A 24971-nucleotide genomic window follows, 5' to 3' on the forward strand; every position below is an offset into this window, starting at 1 on the left:
ATCTATAACTGACTTTGTTAATATTCTACAAAAATGAATGTTTCACTTTTAGAAATTATAAAATATGTTATACTTAATTTGTAAGTAAGTATGCATATATTTTTTTAAACATGATTTTTAAATTATGACCTACATCACACATAATTGATATGTATCCATTAATCTTGACAGACTCGTTACATTTAACTGCCCGGATTAAAGGTGTTACACTGTACCATTTTTCTGTAATTGTTGAGACATTTGCAGATGGTAGAATTCACAGAAAGCTCATTAAAGTTTTTATTCTGCTTCTTCTCCTTTCGCTAGTATGTATCAACTTTATCTCCTATAGTTCTTAGTTTTAATTTTCTTTTAATGCAGAATATCTAAATGTTTATACTTAACCTATACAATTTAAATATTTTCATTTCACCTTTTATTAGTAAATAGGAACTTCAGAGATATTTAATTATTTGTCCTGAATATCTGTGCCCCACACAAATAATTCATACACATTCAGTCATTTTGTGGTCAATGAATTATCCAATATAATCCACTTTTAATGGCAAAATTAGCAATATACAGATAATAATACCTTAAACAGTTTGTTCTATTACCTAATAAACCAAATGAATGTAAAACTATCAACGCATCCGAGAAGGAACTTGCAGTTTTTAATTGTAACAATTTTTTGCTGCATAGATACCTTCTCAATATTTCCAATTTAAAGTGAAGGAAATATAGTGCATCCACAAATATTTATTGATTTAAATTTAGGAAAAAAACTTGCTCCTTAAAAAAATGTGCTTATATTCAAATTTACATATCTAAAATTTTTTGATAATAGATGTTTTACTATGGTGATAATTTATCCTCGCTGACCAATACATTTTAATTTTGTATTGAATTATGCCATTTATTTCACAATTTAAAAAGTATTAACAAAATGATTTTGACAATTAAAAATATGATGATCCACGTATATTTCCAATTCACCTACAATACTACATAAAAGCCGTTGATCAATTCAATGAAACAATAAAAAATCTGTATTTGACATCAGAGTGATCTTGAAATTTAAAGAGACAACTGAAATGGAAAATTAATAAAACTTTCATGTTTATGTATTCCACCACTATTAAGTTGTTTGTTACTCAAAAGTCTATGTAAGAAATGTCCTTAATTTGGTTATTTTTTTAAAATTACAATAATTGTTTGTTTATCCTTTTTACATTTAATTACGGGTAATTGATGTGTTATGTTGTTTATTTTATTAGCATGTATTTAACAAGTCCTTGTCGTGGTTTCCAAAGTGAACAAACCAACAACCATTGGTTCAAATACTTTTCATTACTATTACCATAAAATGAAAAAAATTCTACAACCTATTCATAATTCTTAGGAATATTGTCTGCAAAACAGTTTTTATGGACACCCTTAAAGTTTTAGTAATATTGACAAAAACATTGAGGGAAAGATTATAGAGCTAAAAAATTGATATGGTTTTTCATTATTATCAGTGACGACACTGAACACTTTCGTGAACAAATTTCTAAAAAAAATTGCAAAATAAAGTTACAATAATGATTTGTCTGACCCTGAGGTCCCGAAAAAGGTTGCACGTATATTTACAAAATATTTTATTTCATGATGAACTGATAGGTACAATCACGTTTTTTTTTATTTATTGCAAAATTAATTTTTCTTTAGAGTAATATATGTATATTTAATTTCATCTTGATATTAACATTCCATCACACTTCATAATGTAATAACATTACTGAAAATTTTGTGAAAAATAACATCTGGTTGCTTTCATCAGTTGATCATGCAAAAAAATACTTTATACCTCTATTTTAATCTTATATTTCATAAATTTCATTTGAAGTTTTTTTGTCATGAAAGTTTGACTATGTGGGCCTAGACATCATTCCCTAAAAAATTCATGGTTCCTTGCTTCATTATCAAAATATGACCACTTGAATTTTTATGAGTCATTATTATTATTAGTAAAGGTAAGGTATTTAGAGTTGTTCTCAGAACAACCAATTGTTTTTAACATTTTTTTCTTCAATCAAGCTTTTATACCTCAATCGGGTTTATGTATTATTGTAATTTAATTTCATCAAAATTTCAATAAAAGAAATAATTTAAAAACATATTTTTTTGGACCTAGCAACATCTAAACTTTATAAATTTGTGATTAAGAAATACCCTAACACAAGAGATCTAATTATTCATAAAGAAAAATAGAAAATAGAATTGAAATATTAGACTTTGCTTGATTTTTGGCATGAATCACACCTTAAGATAAATAACTGACTGCCTGCTAATTTGTTTACCTTATTATTATTACTGACAGGGTTCCTGACTTGCATGGTTGCACTCCGCGCACATTAATCGGAAACACTGTTAATATACTGTAAAAGGATTCCATATTTTTGTATAAATTTATAACCATTCTGAATACCTTCTAAAAAATCTTCTTACTTGATCGTAATTCATACTCTTCTTGTTATCAATTATGTGGTATTTAAATTTTATAAATTTTGAAAATGAAATAAAATAAAATATTGTCCATGTTCATTAATTTCCTATTTCTGTAACATTGATATTCACATTCCTAATAATGGTTCTATAGATTTATATTCTTGGTCATAAATTATAAGTATAATACATCCGTCCTTGTTTTCAATTCTGTGTAACTAAAATTGCAACTGAAATTAATTACTAATCGTAAGTCTGAAGCTATGGGTTTGTCATAAAAAATAAACAAACAGCCAGCTGCCACTGATTTGTTAAAACTATAAATTTATGGAAACAAATTTTTTGGTACAATCAAAAACTTATTATATTAAAAGAAATTTTTGGGTTAACAGCAGTGTCTTGTTATATTATCTTTGCAGTTGATAATATCACCCTATATTCCTTCTGGCAAATGTTGCTAATCTAAGATATTTCCAAAATATTTGCCATTTAATTATTTTAATCACATTGGTTATATTAACTTGATTACAAGACAATGGAGAACCCTTTGTTTTAAATTAAGAGTTACAAAATATCAAGAACACAAGTATGAAGCTTTAAGAGCTCTACATATTTACTTACAATCCGAAAAGAAAATATCCAAGTTTATAATTTCTACAATTTTCTGACAATCAATCAACTTTTAGAGGTAATGTGGGTACGTACTCATGTCTGCATGTAACGACCCAATTTAAGTATCACGTCGGGGTCACCACTTGATGGTTGCTTTGGGTGTACAGCAAAATGAAACTCTCTCTCTCTCTCAACGGTAACTAAAAGGAATTTTTTATTGAAAACAGAAGTACAGTAAATAAAAGGTATTTTTTATTGAAAACAGAAATGCAGTGAAAAAAATGTTGTCGGGGCGAGCGTTCGTTGGCGAGTCCTCTTGTGGAGCCGCTCGCAGGTATGCTCGCTCCGATAACATATCTTTTCACTGCACTTCTGTTTTCAATAAAAAATACCTTTTATTTACCACTGAGAGAGTTTCATTTTGCTGCACACCTAAAGCAACCTTTAGAAAGTTTGGTCAAATCATATTTTGAAGTCAAGAATTTAATGAGATGTCAGTACTTTCAACTTACACAAAACATGTAATTTACTTACTGTTCATTCCTTTTAAAACACTAAAAGCGTATCATCAAATATGGCCTTATTTTATATATCAACTCATTGTCCGTTTTGGTGTAATATGGTGGTGATTTTATCAATAGTAAAGAAGTTAAAAAGAAATTAACAGCAGGTTTTGAAATTATTTATAGTGTATTAACACTATTGATTGGGCTAAAAGGACATTATATTTCCACAAAAATTAATGAATATCTGAATATACGTATTACTTAGTTTTAAAGTTTTGGTGAATTACAGTTTCAGTCAGTGGCGGCTCGCCAGGTGACGCAAGTGACACACCGCTTCACCTAAAAATTTCCGTTTGGTTGTGTAATTTAAAATTACTTTTAATTTTATATAAATTTTATAATTTAGGTATAATTCTAAATTGAAAATGTATTGCGTTTGTTTGTTTAATAACGTCTTCTATAAAAACATTGCTTTCGTTGAGCGCGATCATCAACCTCGTACCATACAACAAATAGCATATAAGCAAGTGACGCGGATCGAAATCAGTCTGTATTCCGCTTCTCTTTGTAGCGTTGTTTACGGCGGTTGTCATGGCAACGAGGCGGCCAACACGGGAGTAAAATACGGCGTGGGGAAAGGAGTGACGCGGAAATTGTAGCAGCTTTGTCGTCACCCGACGCCCATCGCCTGCCTTTAAACAGTTTATATGATACGCTTCGCCCAGTGCACGATTATAACGGTTCTTCGTTAATATTTGTTTTGTATAATAATTGTAGAAATGTTTCCTATGTATGATCCAGTATGTATTTTATTGGAAACGCCATTTTCCAGATGGAAAATCGAGGACAAAAAGGATTTTTTAAATAGCGAGAGCTCTGTGCCTTATTCACTCTATATGGAAAAAAGGGGAAGTCAAAAGACAAAGTGTACATTCAGTAGTTTCGGAACAAATAGTATTCAGAGTATAAGTGGTGTTTATTTATAAAAACTTTTCTCTATACCTCGTTTAATTTGTGGGTGTAATGTCAAACGTGTGGAATAAGGAGAGATTTAACAATTTTGGGAACGTCACGAGAATGTCATAACCACGAAGCTTCTTTGGAACATACATATATGGTGTGCCATAATGTTCGCAAGCCGAACTAATATTTCTATTTTTTATAAAATCTAAATGAAAATCCTTCGTCAGCTTTTCAGTAATATTGCAAATGCAACTAAAAATTTTCAGATTTATTTAAGCTGTTTGACTTTGCGCCGCTTTTTTTCAGTCAATCACTGAATATGCTTCACCTATTCTCAGTCACGAACCACCACTTGTTTCAGTCAAAGATAATGAAATACTCTATAGAATTTCGAAGTCAGCTGAGTGTGTTTTATCTCCCATTAAAGTTTGTGACTTTAAACCTTAGAACAACCTGTATTTAAAAATTATTTTCTGCTATATAGGCAGATTAGTAATCTTTAAACAAGAGTAATTTTTAATATTTTAATCTGAAAAATTACTTAATAAATTTTGTTGACAAGGAATCCCCCTTAAGGTTGTACTACTTCCCACAAGTTTTGATAATGCAAAAGTGACCTAAAAAAGTACATAAGAGATAACACTCAGAAATGTCTGGCAATGTTAATTTGAATGAAACTTTTAAATATACAAGTGTCAATATGTTATAATATTAGGTAAATGAATATTATCTACAAAAAAATTCAGTTTCAAAATCACTCTGATTTAAACGAATTAAATAATAAATTAAAAGTTGGAAGGTATATACACAATATTATTTAAATAATATTTTATTGACAACAAATGGCATATTGGTAAATACACCTTAAAAAAGAATAAATATACACACAAGAATAAAATCTAGAAATAACCTTTATAAAAGATTATGCATATCACTAAATTTATTATTGCCCTAACAACAATTACCTATGTACACATAAATTTATAACAATTTATAATCAGTTGAAGCACCTACAATTAAATACATGTGTCTTATTATTTCTATTTTCACCTGTTTTCAATTATAGGTTAAAAGAATAATTAATCATACATGAAAGCACATTTCACCCAAAATATTATGTACATAACTTTTAAGTAAAATTTGAAAAACTGTAATAATTTATTTCAGACTTTTTAGTATGTATTTAACATCAAACTTTATAAACATGATAAAACTCATTGTTTTATAAATAATTTAAATTTAACATTCATAACTGATATGTGGCACAGTATTATCAAAGTATAATGCTTTATATTCTGGACAGATCTTAGTTATATTTTCACAACATTTATAATATTCAGCTCTTATTAGTAAAATACTTACAAATTTTAAAAATCAACCTCCAATGTGTCAAGATTTTTTGTCACATATGGGTATTATAATATCAAATATATTTCAAACTAGTTTGTATGTAGTAAATATTGTAGTGATTTTAAAAATTTATTTATCTTCTGAGGTGGAATAAAATTTAAAAATAACGTAACAAAAATAGGAGGTATATTTAACATTTTTAATTCATTTTTATTTACATATAACAAGGAACATATTTTCTAAACCAATTTACTACAAACAATATCTCCATATATAATTTTAACAATCCAATTCATCAATTAATTTTACAGAAATTGTATCACTGAGTAACATTCATATATCACAATTTTTTAAAAAACAGTTTCTAATAAATATGCGTACTAATGAATGGCAAAGAGTGTAACCTAAATATCATTATTCATATTCAGTGACTTTCATTCCTATTTTCCAGGATCATAAAAAATAGTATATAAAAGACATTTAGGATAAATTTTTCTTCGATCATACATTTATTACGAAAATATAGGGTTATAAATATAAAAAGAAATTTTACTAGTATTATGATTAATGGTGTTCAGTTTTCTGAGAGAATGAAGACCAAGTTTGTGAAGAGGAATGTTACATAAATAGAGAGCATGTTAGATAGATTTTCTATCACAGTCAATATAAACAGTGCGCCAACTCTTACACTAAATTTGTTTGAAAGAAAGTAGTTAGTTACAAACATGTTAAAAATATTATGGCAGTTTTAAATTAACTTACATTCCCTGAACACTATTGTACTTTGGACATATTGAAAAAGCCTTTATTGGGAAATTTTATTTGTCAATTTGTCAACTACACACATACAGTTGTCAACAACTGCACTACGTTTGTAGAAATAGACTAGAATAGTGAGTAAATTTTAAAAGTGGAACAACTACTATCAGATGCTATTTATTTCTTCATAATATTAATTTACATAAAGTAGTCCAGGTTGTTAAGGTATACTCGAACAGTAAATTAATTTTAAAGGATTTGCAATAAATGGTGGTGTAATTTATGCTATACTGCATCAGACACTTGTGCGATGTCAAAGTTCTGTCATTAGACTTTAATTTTTATTATGTCATTTTGCTGAAGTATAAACGACATATTTTTTCTCAGCTCCAAAGATGTCCAATTACGAGTCAACAAAACACCAATTGCAGGAACTTTTACTTTTCATAATTCAATGGAAAGTGCTGCTGGAAGTCATCGAGTGCTGTTAGAAACTTACGGTAAACATACTCCATCGATAAGAACGTGTGAGTATTGGTTTCGACGTTTTAGAAGTAGTTATTTTGATACAGTTGACAGAAAACCCCCTGAACAATCGAAAAAATTCGAGGATGAGGAATTAGAAGCACTACTCGACCAAGATTCATGTCAAATGCAAGATGAATTTGCTGAATGTTGATCGCACAACAGTTTCCAAACATTTAAATGTACTCGGTATGATTCAAAAGCAAGAAAATTAGGTCTTGTTCCAGTCCGTGAAACACGCCCTGGTTAAGCAGCACTTCAAATCTTATGAACAAATGAAAAATTGGATCAATTGGTGAATAGAAGAGTTGTTCTTTCGACGCGAAATCTGTATACCGCCAGAAAAATGGCTAGGTGTAGTGGCTAACAATAGACAATCTTTTGAAAAATAATAATGTACACAATTTTTCACAATAAAGCCTTGAATTTACAAAAAAATCCCTCAAAATTAATTCAGTCCTAGTATATTCCAAAAATCTGATGAAAGGCAACATAATTAAAGTAACACTCAACATATTTATAGATTTTACATGTTTTGTGGATTATTTGATTAGATAAATAATTGACATATTTTTTACACCGAGGCTGGAATATAAAATTTAACATAATTCTATCTTAATTTTTTATTACCGAAAAATGTTACATTTCACCATCGAGAGCTTTTTTATAATAAGGAACTAATAGGGCTACATTATTTCCTTAAAGATACACATTGTGAGTTCAGCGCACATAAATAGGTAAAAAAATTCTATTCATCTCTTAGACTTAGATGGGGCTAGGCAGATGTAGCCAGCTCGAATATCGAATCCGCTTACCAATAGGTTCATTAAAACACTGTCGCTGGGTTGAGATATACAAGCTGCTTTTTGACGGCTATTGTCTAGCAACCAATTGCTTTTGCCTTTCATACGGCCCCTATTGTGATTATTCGACATTAACTGCTGTAGCAGTTCCGAGGATAGTTTTTCTTTTGGTTCACTTTTCGGTTTCTTATTTGACTGGTCGTATAGAGCTGTACTGGACCTTTTAACACTTGGGGAACGTTCTATTTTATTTAAATGGGAGTTATTTTTATTGTTATTGTTTGTACTCCAATTTTTGTATGTATCTGAAAATGAAGTTACATTAGTAAAAGAAAGGATTATTTTTTTCTTTCTAGTACTTTTTTCATTATATATTTCCTCCATATTTTTCTCTCTTATCATCCCACCGCCATGATCATTTGCTTTTAAATTGTGCTTATTCAGTGATGTCGACAATAACTGTGCTAAACTTGAATTGTTGTCTGGTAACTGATTTTTGTGCTTTTCATTATTGCTCCACATTAGGTCATTTGACATTAATAAAGGTAAGTCATCGGTCATAGGGATGAAAGGGGCTTTCATTGTGAGGTCTGGTTCATCATCCATATGTAAGTTCATGAATGTCGACATTTGATCCTCGTCTATTAGGGAATCACTCGGGCTATTCAAAGATGGTAAACTGCAGTCTGAGTTCTGAAACAAAATAAAAAATGAAGTTATGTGAATTGAAATATGATTTGCAATTACATTTATTGCATTGTAAACAGAATAATCTATATTATCTCAATAATGAATATTTTGAAATGATATTTATCACCCAATACATCGTGCTCAATATTCACAGTAAGTTGGCTTAGATCAAATTATACTATTAGAAAAGAGTTGGATTTATTAACTGCATCATATTTCGGCGGTATACCTCTGTAACTGTTATATGAATTGTCTAACCAATATCAACTTCAAATCCAGTGGCAAATGATACAGCTAATTGATGGAAGTATTTGCAATGTTGTCTGATTACTGATTTTTTTTCTATTTTATTATATTTTTTTGAAAAATAATATAAAACTTTCTTTAATAGGACACTGGGTATATGGTATATGTGTACCACAATCATAATAAATAAATTACCATTAGTTACCAGGAACCATATCTTTGTATAACACAAAGATTAGGGAGAGGAAAGATCAAAAATGCTCCCTTTACTTCTACGTTTCAGATGTATTCACACAATTCTACGTATAAAAATAAATTAAGTTATCTTTCAGAAAACAGCTGTCAGTTGTTAAATTTCAATTAGTTGTTTTTTATGTTTCTTCTTATTTATTATATTCTAATATCCTATTATATTTTTATTTTCTAATAATTTTCTGTTTGGCAATGTAAATTATGATCAGGGTAAGTACTGTATAGTTAAAAATTGCAGAAACATGGTCAATATGCATTTTTCACTGTCCCGAAAAATGCAGAAATGTAAGTATGTAAAACTTTCCTATCCAAAAACTTTATGATCTTAATACTAATGTAGCTGTAGTGTAACTTTACAGTAATATTAAGGCACATCATGATCGCAATCCTTAATTTGGTAGGCAAGTGTATTTGTTGTGCATGTGTACTTGTTGTATTAGTCCTGGAAAGTTAATAGATAAAAATGAAAACTTTCAAGGTTGAGTCTTAACACCTCCTTAACATTAGGATTTTTATAAACCTGCACATTGAAATGTGTATGTTTTAGCTTTCTGTATTTTAACACACAAACACAAACATTTATGTTCTAAAAATTCATAGTTATAATACAGGTAAATTAAATCTTTTGAACAATTTGACTTTTATCTAAGGTGTATAAAATTCTTTCCAGCATCTACATTTAAATATTCAAAATATCTTAAAATTTAAATACTCCGGTTCCGGTACCATCTATTACACTTTCTGGTACCTTAGAATGTTTTGTTCAGCCAATGATGATGATAAGCTTTATCATTGATTTTGTTGACTGACATAGAGCCCTCAACTCAGATGTTTATTTATTACTAATTTTATAGTCATTATTTCCATGAAGACCTTAGTATACCTTTCCTATCTTTCCTCTTTCTAATCTTTGGTGGAATACATTATACTTATGATACATTTTTAATATATGAGGTGATTTTCAAAACGCAGTTTTTGAAACATAACACATTTTGAGATTATTACGTAATAATCATATGTGAAAAATTGTTGGTGCTATAAAGATAATAATATTAATCACCTGACATTAGAAAATATTTTTTGTGGTATTTTGTTTAAAACTTTTGAATACGAAAGGAATACGTTTTGAAAACCAAAATCGAAAACTGCGTTTTGAAAATCAACTCCTCATATCTTCTTTATTATTAAAGATAGACCCATTATTCCCCTATCACTAATCTAATTGTAAGAAAGTTTAAAAAAAATATCAATCTGGCAACAATCCAATTGCTTCCATTAAATCAGCCACATCCTTTTACTACTGAATTTACTATTAATAATAAAAAAAAATCTGTATACTTTCAATTACACTAAAAATTCAGAAAAAAGCAAGCATGTTTATGAAAATACTATTAAAAATGCTTGATTAGTGGATCAAATATTATTTTTATAGTTTAAGTATAAAATTTTTAAAGTTAGACATATATGAAGAGCTATGTAATAAAGTTAATTACACTTTATATTTTTATATGTTACACATCATATAATGTTGCGGCAAACTTTCAAGGCTGAGTCATCTTGTCAACATGAGTAAAAAAAACAAAACTAGTAATGCTTCCTAGAAATATTCCTTTACAATTCTTCAAAGATTAGAAGTAAAACAGATATCTGATGAAATACCCAAGAACCAGTGAAAATAAACATGTAAAATTTGAGATTCAATTGCAAAACTCAAGTCAACATATATGATAAAATATCAGTTTGTATAAAAATCAATACTTTAATAATTGCATAGAAATTAAGTGGGAAAAATGACTATACGCGTCAAAATAAAGATTCTGTGAGATTTTAACGTTGGTGATCTCAATTTTGTGGCAAAGCGAAATAAGTTCTAATGGAGAGATACATTATTCTTTTCAATTTCGCTTAATTTTTCGTCATTTACTCATTTTACTTCGTGTGGATAAAATGTAGGTTTATATATAAAATATCCATTTTTCTCAAAAGATTGTCAAGGTCTGCAAAAAAGCTCTTCAACTCTCAAAGAACACATATTTGAGTATTTCACATCACAGATAAACTTTTTTACATATTATTTCCAAATTCTATAAAGCCGTATTTATGTGAAAGAAAAGTGATTAAAAGTTTGCATAATTAAGTACCTAGTAACCCCAAGGGACAAACCGCTGTTCTAAATTTTTGTACAGTAATAGATATTCTAATGCTAATGTCATTAAATTTCTAATTAATGCCCTTCAGTGCCTTAGTACCCTAAAGGTGTAAGCCAATACACATGTTAAAGGTCTACTAATGTCCCTGGGCTATTGGAACAAAATAATTGATTTTGAAAACAATGAAACTCGGTTATTGTTTGCACGATGCACTTCGGAAAAAAAACTTAAAAGGTGCGAGATATTTATTGGTAAATGGTATATCCAATCCTGTAAAAGAAAGTCCTTTTAAGGGTAATGTAACTTTTTTTTCGAAAGTTGAAACGCCTCACAACAATGGTTAATGTTTCGTAAAATTTTAGATGATCTTTTAGAAAACTCGAATATACCAGAAACATTGTTTCATACTCAATATTTGAAGAATCATAATACCTTCAGAAACTTTTTTAGAGGAAATCATTATTTATATTTGTTTTGATGGGAAAACTCAGCACTTAAAGTTTGTTGTTACATTCTGTTTAAAATAAATTATAATACCAAACATCCAATTATTTAATAATTTATTAAAAAAAGTACTTCAGCCAATTTTTTTAATTAAATTGTAATTTTTTTATTAGTACTCATATAACTGCTACGAAAACCTTTGATCCATTTAGGATTGCTTTTATTTGACTAATATATATCACTTTAATCCGTATCATACTCCCTTTTCGTATATTAATAAAGAAATCTAAACCAACCTTTGATAAGTTGGGGGAAAGTAATTGAGGAGACGGATCGTGGAAATCTCTGTAGGAGATAAACGGATCCGACGGTTCTTCGGACAGCAACGGTCCGAAATTATCTTTAAGCAAGAAATCCTCAAACACGTCAGAGAGGAATGGGTGTTCGTCCAATGGGACGCAAACATCTCCAGCTACTGGGGCCAAGTGGGTTAAATCATCCGGTTCGTCCTTAAGCACTGAAACAACAGAAATGGACGTTTAGTTTGGGTAATAAAATTAAGGATAAAGTTACAGAGCAATAATTAACTAGATAATTCCATGCGATTAATTTACTGTTAATTCTAGTAAAGAAATTGTTCATGTCCACTAACACAATAAATTTTAGATGCTCTAAAACGATAAATACTCCAAATGTATTCAAATCAATAAAGTTTGGTCGTTTAAAGATACTTTCATAATAATGATCCTTTTTATCATCAATCAGATACTGAAAAAAACTAGGGTTAGAGACAATTACAAAACTAAAGCTAATATATGCATGGAATTTGGATTAAGGCTGTCAGAACAGAGCCGCGGGACATAGGCGCACGCATTATTTTTAAAAAGCAACAAATTAAACCATTATAAAAACCAACGGATAGGAATTACGCAATATGCCCACGATAAGTACATATATTAACGTGACGTGAAAAGCATTCTGAGGCAGCGGCTCACGCATGTCTTGGTTAACCCGCTTGGAACGCCATTGAATTGCGGCTTTTTCTGACAGCCCTAATTTGGATGTAGTATTTATTTTAAATGCCTGAATGATATAATGCTAATACCGAGGCTAATACTAGTAGATCAGGATTAACAGGATGTTAATACCTAAATTGTTAATCTCAACTGATCTGTTGTAAAATCGAAAAACTTAAATTACAAAAACGCGCTTGAACATTTTAGCTGCATATATTCATTTACAATTTATAACATTCTTTTTTGTAGGATATCTACTTTATCATGAAGCCTTGTTCTTTTTCTTTAGCTTAAATGTATCAAATTCTATATAATCCTCATAGTATAAACCTCATTTGATACGACTGTAAGAAAATTAGCTTAAATTTAAAATTATAACAAACTAACAAATAATGGGACTAGACAAAGCATTGCCAAAACAAGTAAAGTATTTTTGGCCTGTACACTTTAGAGAATAGAGAAATTTCTAAATATAGTGATTGCAAGAAATAACGGCTTGAATTTAATTAATTCCGTAACATCAGATTTTATCAATGCCAAGGTCGAACATCAGCTGAGTTTATATACGCCGACATAAAAAACAAATTTAAGTCAACATAATCTATTTATAGATTTCCCTCGTATAACGTTAGCCAGCTATACCTACTATACAAAATTAACTTTGACAAAGTTATGTGTAAACAAGTAGTTGGCGAATCATTATGTAAAAAATATCCAAAATCATTATATAATATACACCTACGCCTTTTTTTTAAATACGTTTCACTCATAATTAAGGTACCTACAAATATTTTTGTGCTTTACACCTATCGCAGCCAATAATTTCGGTATATAGGTATATTTTTCTGTAATAATGAATGTTTTGGTCTGCAAAGAAAAATAATTAATGTACTGATTTTAATAATTTTCACAATATGTAGGTAGTTAATACCAATTAATAATTTAAGCAATTTTTTAACAAATAAATAGTTTTCTAATTTTAATAACCTTTGTCAATTAACTGTACCTACTTAGCTTAGTTTCCTTCTCCAAATTGTTTGTTATCCACTTTACGTCCTTATAAAAATAAAGGCTTTTTGAGTTGGAGTTAAAATATTGTTAATGTTTAATAAAAAGTCTTTAATGTAAAAATAATTTTAATTATAAATTTTTCTTCCAATAAAGCTACTAATAAAATACGTGGGGAAATAATATTACCAAGTTATTGATGTGTGACAGAACTATATTCATTATGTAATGAATGTCGTGTAGATCCCAATAAAATTTTACTGTGCTCGCTTATTATGACAGGCACGTCCAGCGTTAACAATTTCAATTGGTATACATTATTAAATGTTATTAAGTGTAGTATTTCTTATTTTGTTAAGTCGCATTAATATAAATTTCGTTTTATTTTGAAGAGCTAATATTTGTTCAGTGATGTGACCAAAAAAATCCCATTTAACTAACAGCAAACATTTGATCAGTTTAGTTGCATAATATTAATTACTTTATAAACAATTTTCAAGGTTACATGAAATAAACGCTAAATCACTGAATGGGTAAAGATTCATTATCATTTCTGCGTTAATGTTTCCAAAAAAAAAAAAAACAAAAAAAGGAAAGAAAATGAATCAATAGGACGGTGCCACACCGAAACTGATTCTACAGTGTTTACCCGATTTTTTAGAAGTATAATCAAATTGATAATCCTACACTATCTACATGCCTACATAATAATATAACAATTAGATACGAGTAGATGGTCTATGCATGTAGGTGTGTTTTATAGAGTTTAATATCACACAGATACGATGCGACAGTTGTATGACACAAAATCAACTGTGTATCATAATCAGTAACATTACAACTGATAGTCTATCTCTATCCCCAAGCATGACAATTTCTTGTTATGATGTATTATGATGTTCAGTTCAATGTTTGATTTTCATTTTATCACCAGCGTTTAATTCTTTTTCCGAAAAGGTGGCAGTGACAATGTATAAATGGTATAACTGTATTACATTTCAATGCCTACTTTATTTGTATACCCTCCATAACTGTGCACTCACAAGATAAAAGTTTAGAAAATCTACGCAGAAAATTATTTACGATGTTGCCATAATGAAAAAAAAACATTAAAAAAACGTTTCTAATTGCTAGATGTCAAAACCCATTCTTTCATAAAAGGAAAGCAAACAAAATAACGAATAACAGATGCATTGATTATAATGAATTGTAAACAAATAGATAACCTAGTTCAACTAGTATTAGCTCATCAAAGAAGTGAGGAAAGGAGTTTTGTAAATATCGCTTTTTTGAATTAAAAAAGATTTTTAAGTTGGAAGATAAAGAAAAGGATTATGATTTATGATTATACTTACTTGTAAGACCAGGTTCCTCTTCCGAAAAAGTTAAGAAGCCTTTATTCATATCCTTAGTCCTTGGACCAAATATCTTGGTGGTGGCTGTGTGAGGGCGAACTGTGTTTTCAGGCTCTTTATCGATTTCAATGTTTGCGAACAATTTAGCAGTTGAACTAACTGGTTTGCGGCCGGTTTCTAACACTTTACTATTATCATCCACTACCGACAAAACGATTTCGGGAACGGGTTTCGAATTGTTGTTATTCGGAGTCTCAGATTTTACTGACGAAAATTGAGATGCCGAATAAATTTCATCTTTGCATTCCACACCACTGAAAATAAACAGTTCTCTATGCAAAAACCTATAAACAGTCTACCAAATTAGATAGACCAGTCTCCAAGCACTATTCCGGTAGTTATTCGAATTTGACAACGGCACACTTTGTCAATGCGTTTTTTGGCACTAGCGATACACAAAAAATGGAAAAGCTTAGCTTATATCACGGTTTTGGCTCAGACTACTTTGTAAGACTAGTACAGATTATCGTAGGCTTATAAGGCACTAAGATTTGTTACGAACTTAATTCATATATAGACATGTTATCTCGCGCAAAACGGTTATCAATGGACGTGATAAGAACTACTACTTCGATTTCGGTACTAATCTTGCGAACCGGTGTCGCGTGGTGCCGTTCCCCACCAAAGCAATCGAATAAGAAGGCTTGGTTCTGTGATCGCCAACTGTACATGACAAACACCACGTGATGGGGCCAACGCACACCGATATTATACATGTTCAACTTCATAATGCACGTGATTAACTTCTCGCATAATCTCTCGTAGTGATATTAAGAATTTTTTTATGAACAAGTGTAAGATTGCGGAAAATCGATGATTGTGCGGGATACCTATTAATAGAATGTGGTTTTAAACATAAAACATGCAGAAAGATAAGTCACTCAGGAAACACAGTGGCGGATTATACTGATCTTGAAACTATTTCGTTGGGTTTGGTCGTGATATGTTTATTACTTGTTAATTTAGTAAAATTGGTTTGGCAGTTTAAAATTACTAACCTTTTAGGAGAATTTGTCAAAATTAATATCTGACTGCATATAATAGATGCATTTAAAATAGTATTCATTAATAAATCACATAGTAGTTTTGTTTTCTCTTAATCTAAAATATACCTCAAAATGAAAGCTACCCATCAAAAAATTTAAATTAGCATAATACTCGTGGTATATAACGTACGGAAGAAAAATATGGAATAAATCATTATTTTCGAAACACTAAAAATGCTCTTCCACCTATCCCCGCCTCTTCCGCTTTCAATTGTTTCCGCATTGAGCGTTTTTCGCTTTACGTTGTCAAATGTTTCTGGAGTTATTAACCTATTTCACAACAGATAATCAGTTGCTTTAAAATATCCTTAACCAACCCATTTCAAAGACAAGTTGATTAAATAAACTATAATTTTAGTAGCTGATTTCAGAAGATTATGTTCTGAAGGGATCTGATCGGAAATTGTAGTCTTATTTTGAAAAAAGTGTGTTTAATGTAAAATCGACATGTTCCCTAATAGTCCAATTAAATGGGCCTTTAAATCGCAATTTTGGTCAACTTGCCTGAACTTTTGATATAAGTTAGTTTGAGATATATAATGACAGTCATTTTCTTTTCAACCCCCGGCCAGGGGTGAAAAAAGACAAAATAAAGGGCTTTTTCAATATAACTCAAAAGGGGCAAGAGATAGAAAAAAAGGTTTCTTATAAAAATTGTAGAGCAAAAAATTAAACATAAAAATGGTCTATTGACTTTTCCTTGTACTATTAAAATTAACAGCGTTCGGGAGAATAGAAGTTAAGGGATGATTGCAGAAATTTAAAAAATCAGATCAACAAGCAGAAAAATTAATGAATTAAAAAATTTTTTTCAATTAACTCTAAAAAATGTAAACTACCTTTTCAGAGAAATAGACATATTTTTTAATTTTTAATAAAAAAGTTAAAAGAATTTCACAAAACGAACGTGATTTTTTTTATCTTTATCGTAAAACAAAATTTCCAAAGCAACTTTTCATTATTTTAAATAATCAATCGATTGGCATAGAAAAAAATTGTTATAGTGTTAAATGATAAAAATTAACGATTAAAAAATTGAAATTGTTATAACTTTTTTATTAAAAATTAAAAATATATCTATTTTTCTGAAAAGAAAGCTTACTTTTTTTAGAGTAGATTGAAAAAAAATATATAAAATGAATTCATTTTTCTGCTTCTGATTTTTTAAATTTCTAAATTCATCCCTTAACTTCTAGCCACCCTAACTCTGTTAATCTTAATAGTACAAGAAAAAGTCCATATATCATTTTTATGTAGAATTTTATACTCTACAACTTTTATAAGAAACTTTTTTCTAGCTCTTAGTCCTTTTATCTGGAAAAACCCCTTTATTTTATCTTTTTTCATCCCTAGCCGAGGGTTGAAAAAAAATTACTGTCACTTATTGTTATTATATACCTCAAACTAACTTATATTAAAAATTCAGGCAAGTTGACCAAATTGTGATTTAAAGGCTCATTTAATTGGACTACTAAGAAATGCCATAAAACTTAATCACAACGGGAATTATTATTAATTATTCCAAACTTTTTTTCCGAATGCTTATTTTTGCAGGTCCTTATATCAGAGATCAATGGTAGTTATTAACAAAATGCACCACTAGTTAAAACAAGTTAAAATACACATTATTGCACTACAGTCTCTAAGACCTTCAATATTTATATGAAATTATCGACAGGATATAATTACTTCACTGCATGAGTGAATGAAACTTTCATGTAATGTTATTCGGGAGTATCACCATGTGGTAAGTATATTTGGAGAAATGATTACCTACTGATTTAGAGCAATTATAGATATTGTTCTACACTCTAACCGTGAAAAGACTTACATGAACTTTACTTTGTAGTCTTTGCATGTGTCATTTTTTGTATAATATAAGAATATTGACTAGAACATAATGTTAAAAATGCACCAAAACGCATTTTATAAGTGTGCAAATCAAAAATTTAAACAATGGAAAAGTTAAGGAACGTCGGATATTCTATATATAAATATGTTGTTAAAATTGGTTGAAAACATCTGACTTGATCGTATTGTCACCATGTGTTTTTTTTGGCAGAGTTGAAGATTGTTACATCATGGAATAAAAAATTTACATAGTTCTTATTTTTAATATTTTTCTTTCTATTTGAAATGATATTAGTTCATACTTATATTTTCTTACCTAATGATAATGCTAGATTAATATGAATAGAAAATAAAATATAAATTGTGACCTATTTTAAATTTAGAAAGGTTACTGTAAAAAGTTATTTATTGTCCGATTTAATTCTGGCGCTCTTTGAAAGATAAGAGTAGAATTTTAACAAAATTATTACATCACATGAATTTTGAATTTATTTTCTCTTATCAAAGTTTATTTGTTTAATTCTTTTTCGCGTGTGAAATTTGACGGCATTTGGTTAGCGATTTTTGTATTCAAAATATGTCTACGCCAATGGACAATAAAATGTTGGTTAATTTGGTCTTTCTAAATGTTAGACTTCTTTCTAATTAATAATATGAGAAGTATATAAGTACGTCCAACCAACAGGGTAGAATCAAGGGGTAACTGAATCTTGCAGAGAAATGTACAAATATTTAAGAAAAAATATTCAAAAGCGAAGAAACGAATCTATAGAATAAAACGAGGGCTTGAGAAATTTCAAAAATTTAAGATTGGCAGTACCTATCGTTTGTGAATGTTTTCAATAGTTAATGTCAAACATTACTTATAAATATTTTGTTACTGTTAATTAACTAATAAATAAGCGTCTCATTCACTGAAATGAAGAACTAAGTATTGCTAATTTGGAACTGAACATTTAATTGATTATATTAGTGAACATTTTCTCCGTTTATTTTATTTATTTATGATTTTACACTCCTATTAATTTATAATACGCAATGAATATTTTTTTATAAAATTTGGTAAAAAACCAACTGGGAGGGTGGAGAATCCAGTTCAGGATATAAAATAGCGAATTTTTGTCAAATTTAACCGAAAACAATAGTAGGCCCTGATAAATTAAAATAAATCCAAATGGCATGTGACCAGACTATAACCTTTTTCACAAGAGTGTATCCATCTAAAAACATTTATTGGCACTTAATTATATTTTACCCAACAGCCGTGAAATATGATTTATTTATGCAATTGTCGCCGTTTACACGTGACTTTAAAATAATAGTTTAGCTTCATCAAAAACTTTGTGACTTAATCCGGTTACAACGAGATTTTTCTAACAGTCATATTAAACACATTCGCATATAATAGCTTAGCATTCCTTTAATATCCTAAAACAGCGATGTATACAGAAATAAATCATTAAAATATGATTCTGGTATAAAAGTAGCTCATCGTAATAAATGTAAATGGTTTTGTTTTTATTATGTAATATTCTAAATGTATTTCTCGCCACGGTAGCGCAGTCGGTCGAGAGTGCGGTGGCAAGCATTTCTCGGCTAGGCTTCCTACTCCGGTCTGGGTTCGATCCCCGGTGTCGGCACTGGCAATGTCGATGGATAATGGGTGTTTGTCCGCGTTTTTTCAAGTGTAGCCCCCTTCCGCACAAGCCTTTGGCTTTTGGATTTGGGGGTTGTCTCATTTCTGTGGTGTGTTTTTTTTTAAACATTAACTGCACTATTAAACATGTTCAATTTACATTTTAATTTGCGATACTTTCTAATATTTCTATTAGTATCTTGGTTAATTACCGAAAGTTAAGAAAATTTTGGGTACTTATGTATGTAAAGCTTCTAAATTTTATTTTTTCTTGTAAATTGATAAAAAGAAAAATAATTGTATGAACAAATCCTCTTCATTGCGAAATGAACTGTATCTGTTTATATATATCTGTCTATATCTGTATCTACTGATAAAATTAAAAATTTTTTTGAAAATTTCTAAGACATCTACCAATATATACATACTCTATCTATTAAAGCTCTTAGTACACTAACACCGTGTACCAAATTTGGATTTTCTAAGTTCAAATATATCTGAGATATTGATTTTTTTCGAAATTTGAAACCCCACCTTCAAGGCCTATAACTTATCAGGAGTGCAGCTTAGTATAAAGGGAAGTTGCGTTAAATCACCATATTTTGGGTTCCCCTACATGCCCTTGCTCTGTGTCGATTCTTCTGTGAAACACCCTGTATATTACTTCTACAAACGTTTTTTTTTTAATTTATAATTTCGTTATTTCACTCTGTGCACACTATCCTGTAGGATTCCAATACCTGTCAAGCCAATGCTTTTATATTACGATCGGTCACGTGGAATGAACTCATCACGGTAGTGATTCTTTCAAAGAACACCAAAAATATCGGATGTTCCCAAGAGGCCCAATCAATGATTACTGCATACAACATGAAAGTGATCTGTGATCTAAAGAAGACTTTAATTTACTTTATTATTTTGACACCTGACCCAAGTGATATCAAACAGTCTCTTACATAATACCGTAATCCTGGACATTGTTATCTTATCTCTTTTCTGTTGATAAATTATTTTCTTTTCTTTGCCATTACAGTTAAGAGACGCGTAGTACTTTGATAGCCTAGCACATGTTATCTACTAAACAACAATATCCTATTACATGAATATTATATCAAGGCAATTATAAAATAATTACTAACAGCGAATAGGTCATGTAATCTCACTCTTTAATTAACTATTTTCTTGGCACGCTTTTATTATATGACAGTACATTACAGCAGTTTTTTTCCATTCCGTTGACAAACGTGTATCTACATACATATTTTCCCTTGATCAATAAGTAAAGAAATATAGTTATTTTTGTAGGTGTCAATGATGAAAAATCGTAGTAAACAGGTAAGTTCAAAATAGACGTCCTACATATTTAGGTCATTCTTTGACAAGAAACTTGTTGCCAGAATATTTGGCATATTTTTAATTACCTCTTACATCAAAGTTAATTTTAAAAAATCTGTGTAATGCGCAATGTCAGAGATTTTAATGTATATAGACACAATGAGACAACCAAAAGGTCTTCGTAAGAACAAAGATGGCACTAAAATCAATTATTTCGCCTTCCTTCCCTTAATTTTCCGCTTTTCGATAATTCTTTTTCTTCTTATACGGTTTTCTTTTTTCTATAAATTTTTAAATTTTTCATCTACATATATCTCTTCCCCAATTTCATATTACGTACTACTGCACTGGGAAAGTACGTAAGAAATCTAAGCAAGTTAAACCAGGTACTATTAAAAAATTATAGAATTCTAAACAAACTACAATATGGTTTTTTCATACTCGGCCATTTCATCAACTAAACTAAAAAACAGCAACAAAATTAAGTTGGAGGTTCTGTAAGAAAGCGTGCCTTTGGTAGGAATGAATAGTTTCGTAGCCGCGAGTAGGTACTTAATCATTGTTTACATTATTGGAATATGCAAGTTGACTTTAATACCTGGGATTTGTCAACAGGGTGGTACACGGTCAAAAAAATAAATAGCCAGCATTAATGCGACCAAACGAGAAACGGCCAAATATGTAACGGCTTCATTTTATTGCATTTATTTTTTTTTAGTTTACAAATTATCGGTTTACGAAAAAGTATTTCTAATACAGCAGGATTATAATGCGTGAAGAAAGTATCGAAATAGAATTTTCATAGTGCGTGTTGTGTTCTGTAAAGTCTGTAAAATTTAAAGTAGTAGTTGTAGTAGTCAAGCGTCTTTGTGTAGTATAACCTTATAAAGTTATTTACATATTTTAGTATTTAGTGACGGTACGACTGTGTGTTTGTTATGTTTTTCACTGTTAAATTTCTATACAAGGTATATGTTAATGATATGCGAATATTTAAGGGTGTGATTATATATGGAAAATTAGTGATAGTTTGTTACACTATGGTGCAAAAATGTTCCAATGCAAAAATACGAGATGTTAAAATTTTAGGGTAAAGAAGGAAATTAACTGATATTTTCGAAATCGTTTGAGATATTTCAGTGATATTTAATATTTAGTAATAGTTGATAAAAACGCATGTTTTTCAATATAAACATAATTTTTAGCTCTAACAGTGGCGTGTGTACACGCACTGACTGATATTTTTTAAGAAAAAAATGGCACACCAATGTTTTTTTTTCCCAAATAAGATTAGTTTTAAAATCCCCGTTCAATTCGAAAGACAAGAGCTCTCTTAAGTTTTTGTCTTGCGATGCGCCGTTTTTGAGTAAAAAAATAAAACCCGTTGTGTTGTCCGTAATTAATTAATGTAATTATGTATTGTAGAATAAAATTTTGCAATAAACCTAGTTAGCCTGGAATGTGTAACTTGCATTTCTAACGTACTAAATATCACGGAAATAGCTGATTTGAAATTATCAATTAATTTCCTTCTTTTTTCTAAAATTTTCCCCAGTATTTTCGCAACGGAACATTTTTTAACCATAGTTTATAAGGCAAACTATCATTAATTTTTCATGTACAATCACACTCTTAAATATTCGCGTATAAATAAGGAACACCCTGTATAATATTATAAAAAAACATATACCTACATGCACCAATAAAGAAGAAAGTTACAGTGTAAATGGCGTTACCGAAGTTAATTAATAACGATTGTATCTAAGTGCGGTTCTTTAAGGTTTACAGATTTTCAAAAATGTCATAATCAACTGAGAATTGACACTTGTATTACATACATAAAAAATACGAGCAATTTACTTCATTTAGAAACATTTCTAGTAGGTATACTGTCTATTACTGTAATTTAATAAATCATAATACCGGTTTTCATTTATAAGCTTTGCCGGTCGAATCGTCCAGGTATTGTAACGTTTCAATGAATCGGCGTTTTTTCTCATTTAGTTTTTAGTTAACATTACTTGTGGAATGCATTCACTACTGAATCTATGGAAAAGAAAAAAAGAGAAGGTTTGAATATAACACAATTCTCTCTCCACGCATCTTATAGGGATGTATTAAAATATGGTTCTCCCTTGTACCACGAATTCATATGCATAAATAATAGTAGCCATGGTAATACAAGAGTTAAGATGTTACAGTAGCTTTTCCAAAGAACAAAAAAATGTATGCCATTAAAGACGAACCACATTTTTATTCAGATCTACACTACATTATATAAGTTAATTATGTATAGGTACTAATTTTCTATTAAATATTTTCTCGCACACTTATTCACATTGTGTAGTGGTGGGAATAACAGCTAATTTCTGTTATTTATTTAACATTTCGGCAGAATTCCTGCCTTCTTGTGATTTTTCATTTTTTGAATTCTTATCGTAGCCCTAATGAAGGCAGTAATTCTGCCGAAACGTTGGCAAAGTCTTAAATAAATAACAAGAATAAATTTTGTTCAATTAGTTCGTTATTTCTACTAAATGTAAATCTTTGCCAACTAGAATAATCGTTTACAGTTGAACCACTGTCTACGCTGAATCAATACTTTAATTTTTCTAGCAATGAATGGATTTATTGGTACATTAATATATTTCTCAAAGTAAATCGTCAATGTTTTAGAAAATATTAAAATATTTTCCGACTTTGTGTCATAACATTTTCTTTCATTTTTAAAGACATTAACGCTAATGATATTGTGACGAATTCTATGAAAAATTATTAATACACCAGGAAAATTAGCGAAAATAAAAGAGAAACTCGAAAAAAGTACTATCCGCTAGATTATTGTAAAATTGTCTAAAGGAACATAATACAAGACATATCTCGTCTCGTGAGTCAAAAACTTTTAGTAGCTAACTTTGCTATTTAAACAAATAAGTGAGGAAAACAGTTTTTTCACTTTGCAGGGAAAACCATCAATTTTAGCGAAAAGTGACTCACAGACAGCTTATAGGGAGTAAATTCATCTACAAAATGAGACTAGTTAAATTAAAATCGGTTAATAAACAAAAAAGTTATTGCAAAAAAACAAGAAAAGTGCCCATTTTTTCATTTGTTTATAACTATCGCAATCATTGTTAAAATTTTATAAAACCTATGACAAGTTGAGGGTTTGGTCATAATTTAAAAGTGTGACAAAAGTGGATGCTATAGGTGCAATAGTTTCCGCACAATTATATTTGTTTATAGCGGAGGCTCCAAAAGTTATGAACTTTAAGCCTCTGTACAGGCGTTAATTTTCAATCAAACATGATTCTGAAAGCGTCATTTCATTGTAATCTTAAAGACGCAATTAAGCGGCCTATTAAAAAATATCACCGTTTTTTTTGACATTAACATTCTCAAATTGTGCATTAAAAAAACCGTGCGTTTTTCGCTTATAAACAATTTGAATAACATTGTTGCTATTTATGCTATCTCGCCGAAAATAGATGCAATGGATAGCTGGCAAAAAAATACAGTTTTAAAATAAAAAAAGTACCCCCTACGACCAACAGGAGCCAAGATAAGATTTTTTTTTAAATCGTAGCGCAATCGTTTATAAATATTAAAACTTGAATATTTCGCAAAATAAAGTTTACGACGTAAACTATGATTTCCCGTGAATTGCATTGAAAAATGTGGAAAATTAACGACTCACGAGCCCTTTAAAGAGAAGGTACTCGCTAAGTAAACTGTCCGGCGGCCGGCGGCGTGGTGGTGGGGGAAGCTCGTCCAAGCGATCCCGCGGGCGAGAAAAGTTAAATGCAAAGTTCAAATAAGTGCGCGCTGTAAATTTTGCAATATCTCGGCTTCTATTCATCGTAGAAACTTATTTTTTTTAAACTGGGGTAGCTCGTCG

General features: G+C 29.8%; 1 protein-coding gene across 3 annotated transcripts in view; it reads right to left on the bottom strand.

Annotated features, from left to right (window-relative positions):
- The window catches only part of LOC108915638 (hypoxia-inducible factor 1-alpha), a 253783-nt gene that overhangs the window by 3101 nt on the left and 225711 nt on the right, over nt 1-24971 (bottom strand). For 2 of the 3 annotated variants that reach the window (XM_023457103.1, XM_023457100.1), the window contains exons 8-10: nt 15146-15459; nt 12063-12283; nt 7997-8677 (exon numbers count right to left, since the gene is read on the bottom strand). In XM_023457103.1, the coding sequence (XP_023312871.1) occupies nt 7997-8677; nt 12063-12283; nt 15146-15459 (1216 nt within the window). The remainder of the gene's footprint in view (nt 1-7996; nt 8678-12062; nt 12284-15145; nt 15460-24971) is intronic. The other variant, XM_023457102.1, reaches the window with a different exon arrangement.

This window comes from Anoplophora glabripennis, unplaced genomic scaffold (genome assembly GCF_000390285.2).
Source record: "Anoplophora glabripennis isolate ALB-LARVAE unplaced genomic scaffold, Agla_2.0 scaffold39, whole genome shotgun sequence".
NCBI lineage: Eukaryota > Metazoa > Arthropoda > Insecta > Coleoptera > Cerambycidae > Anoplophora > Anoplophora glabripennis.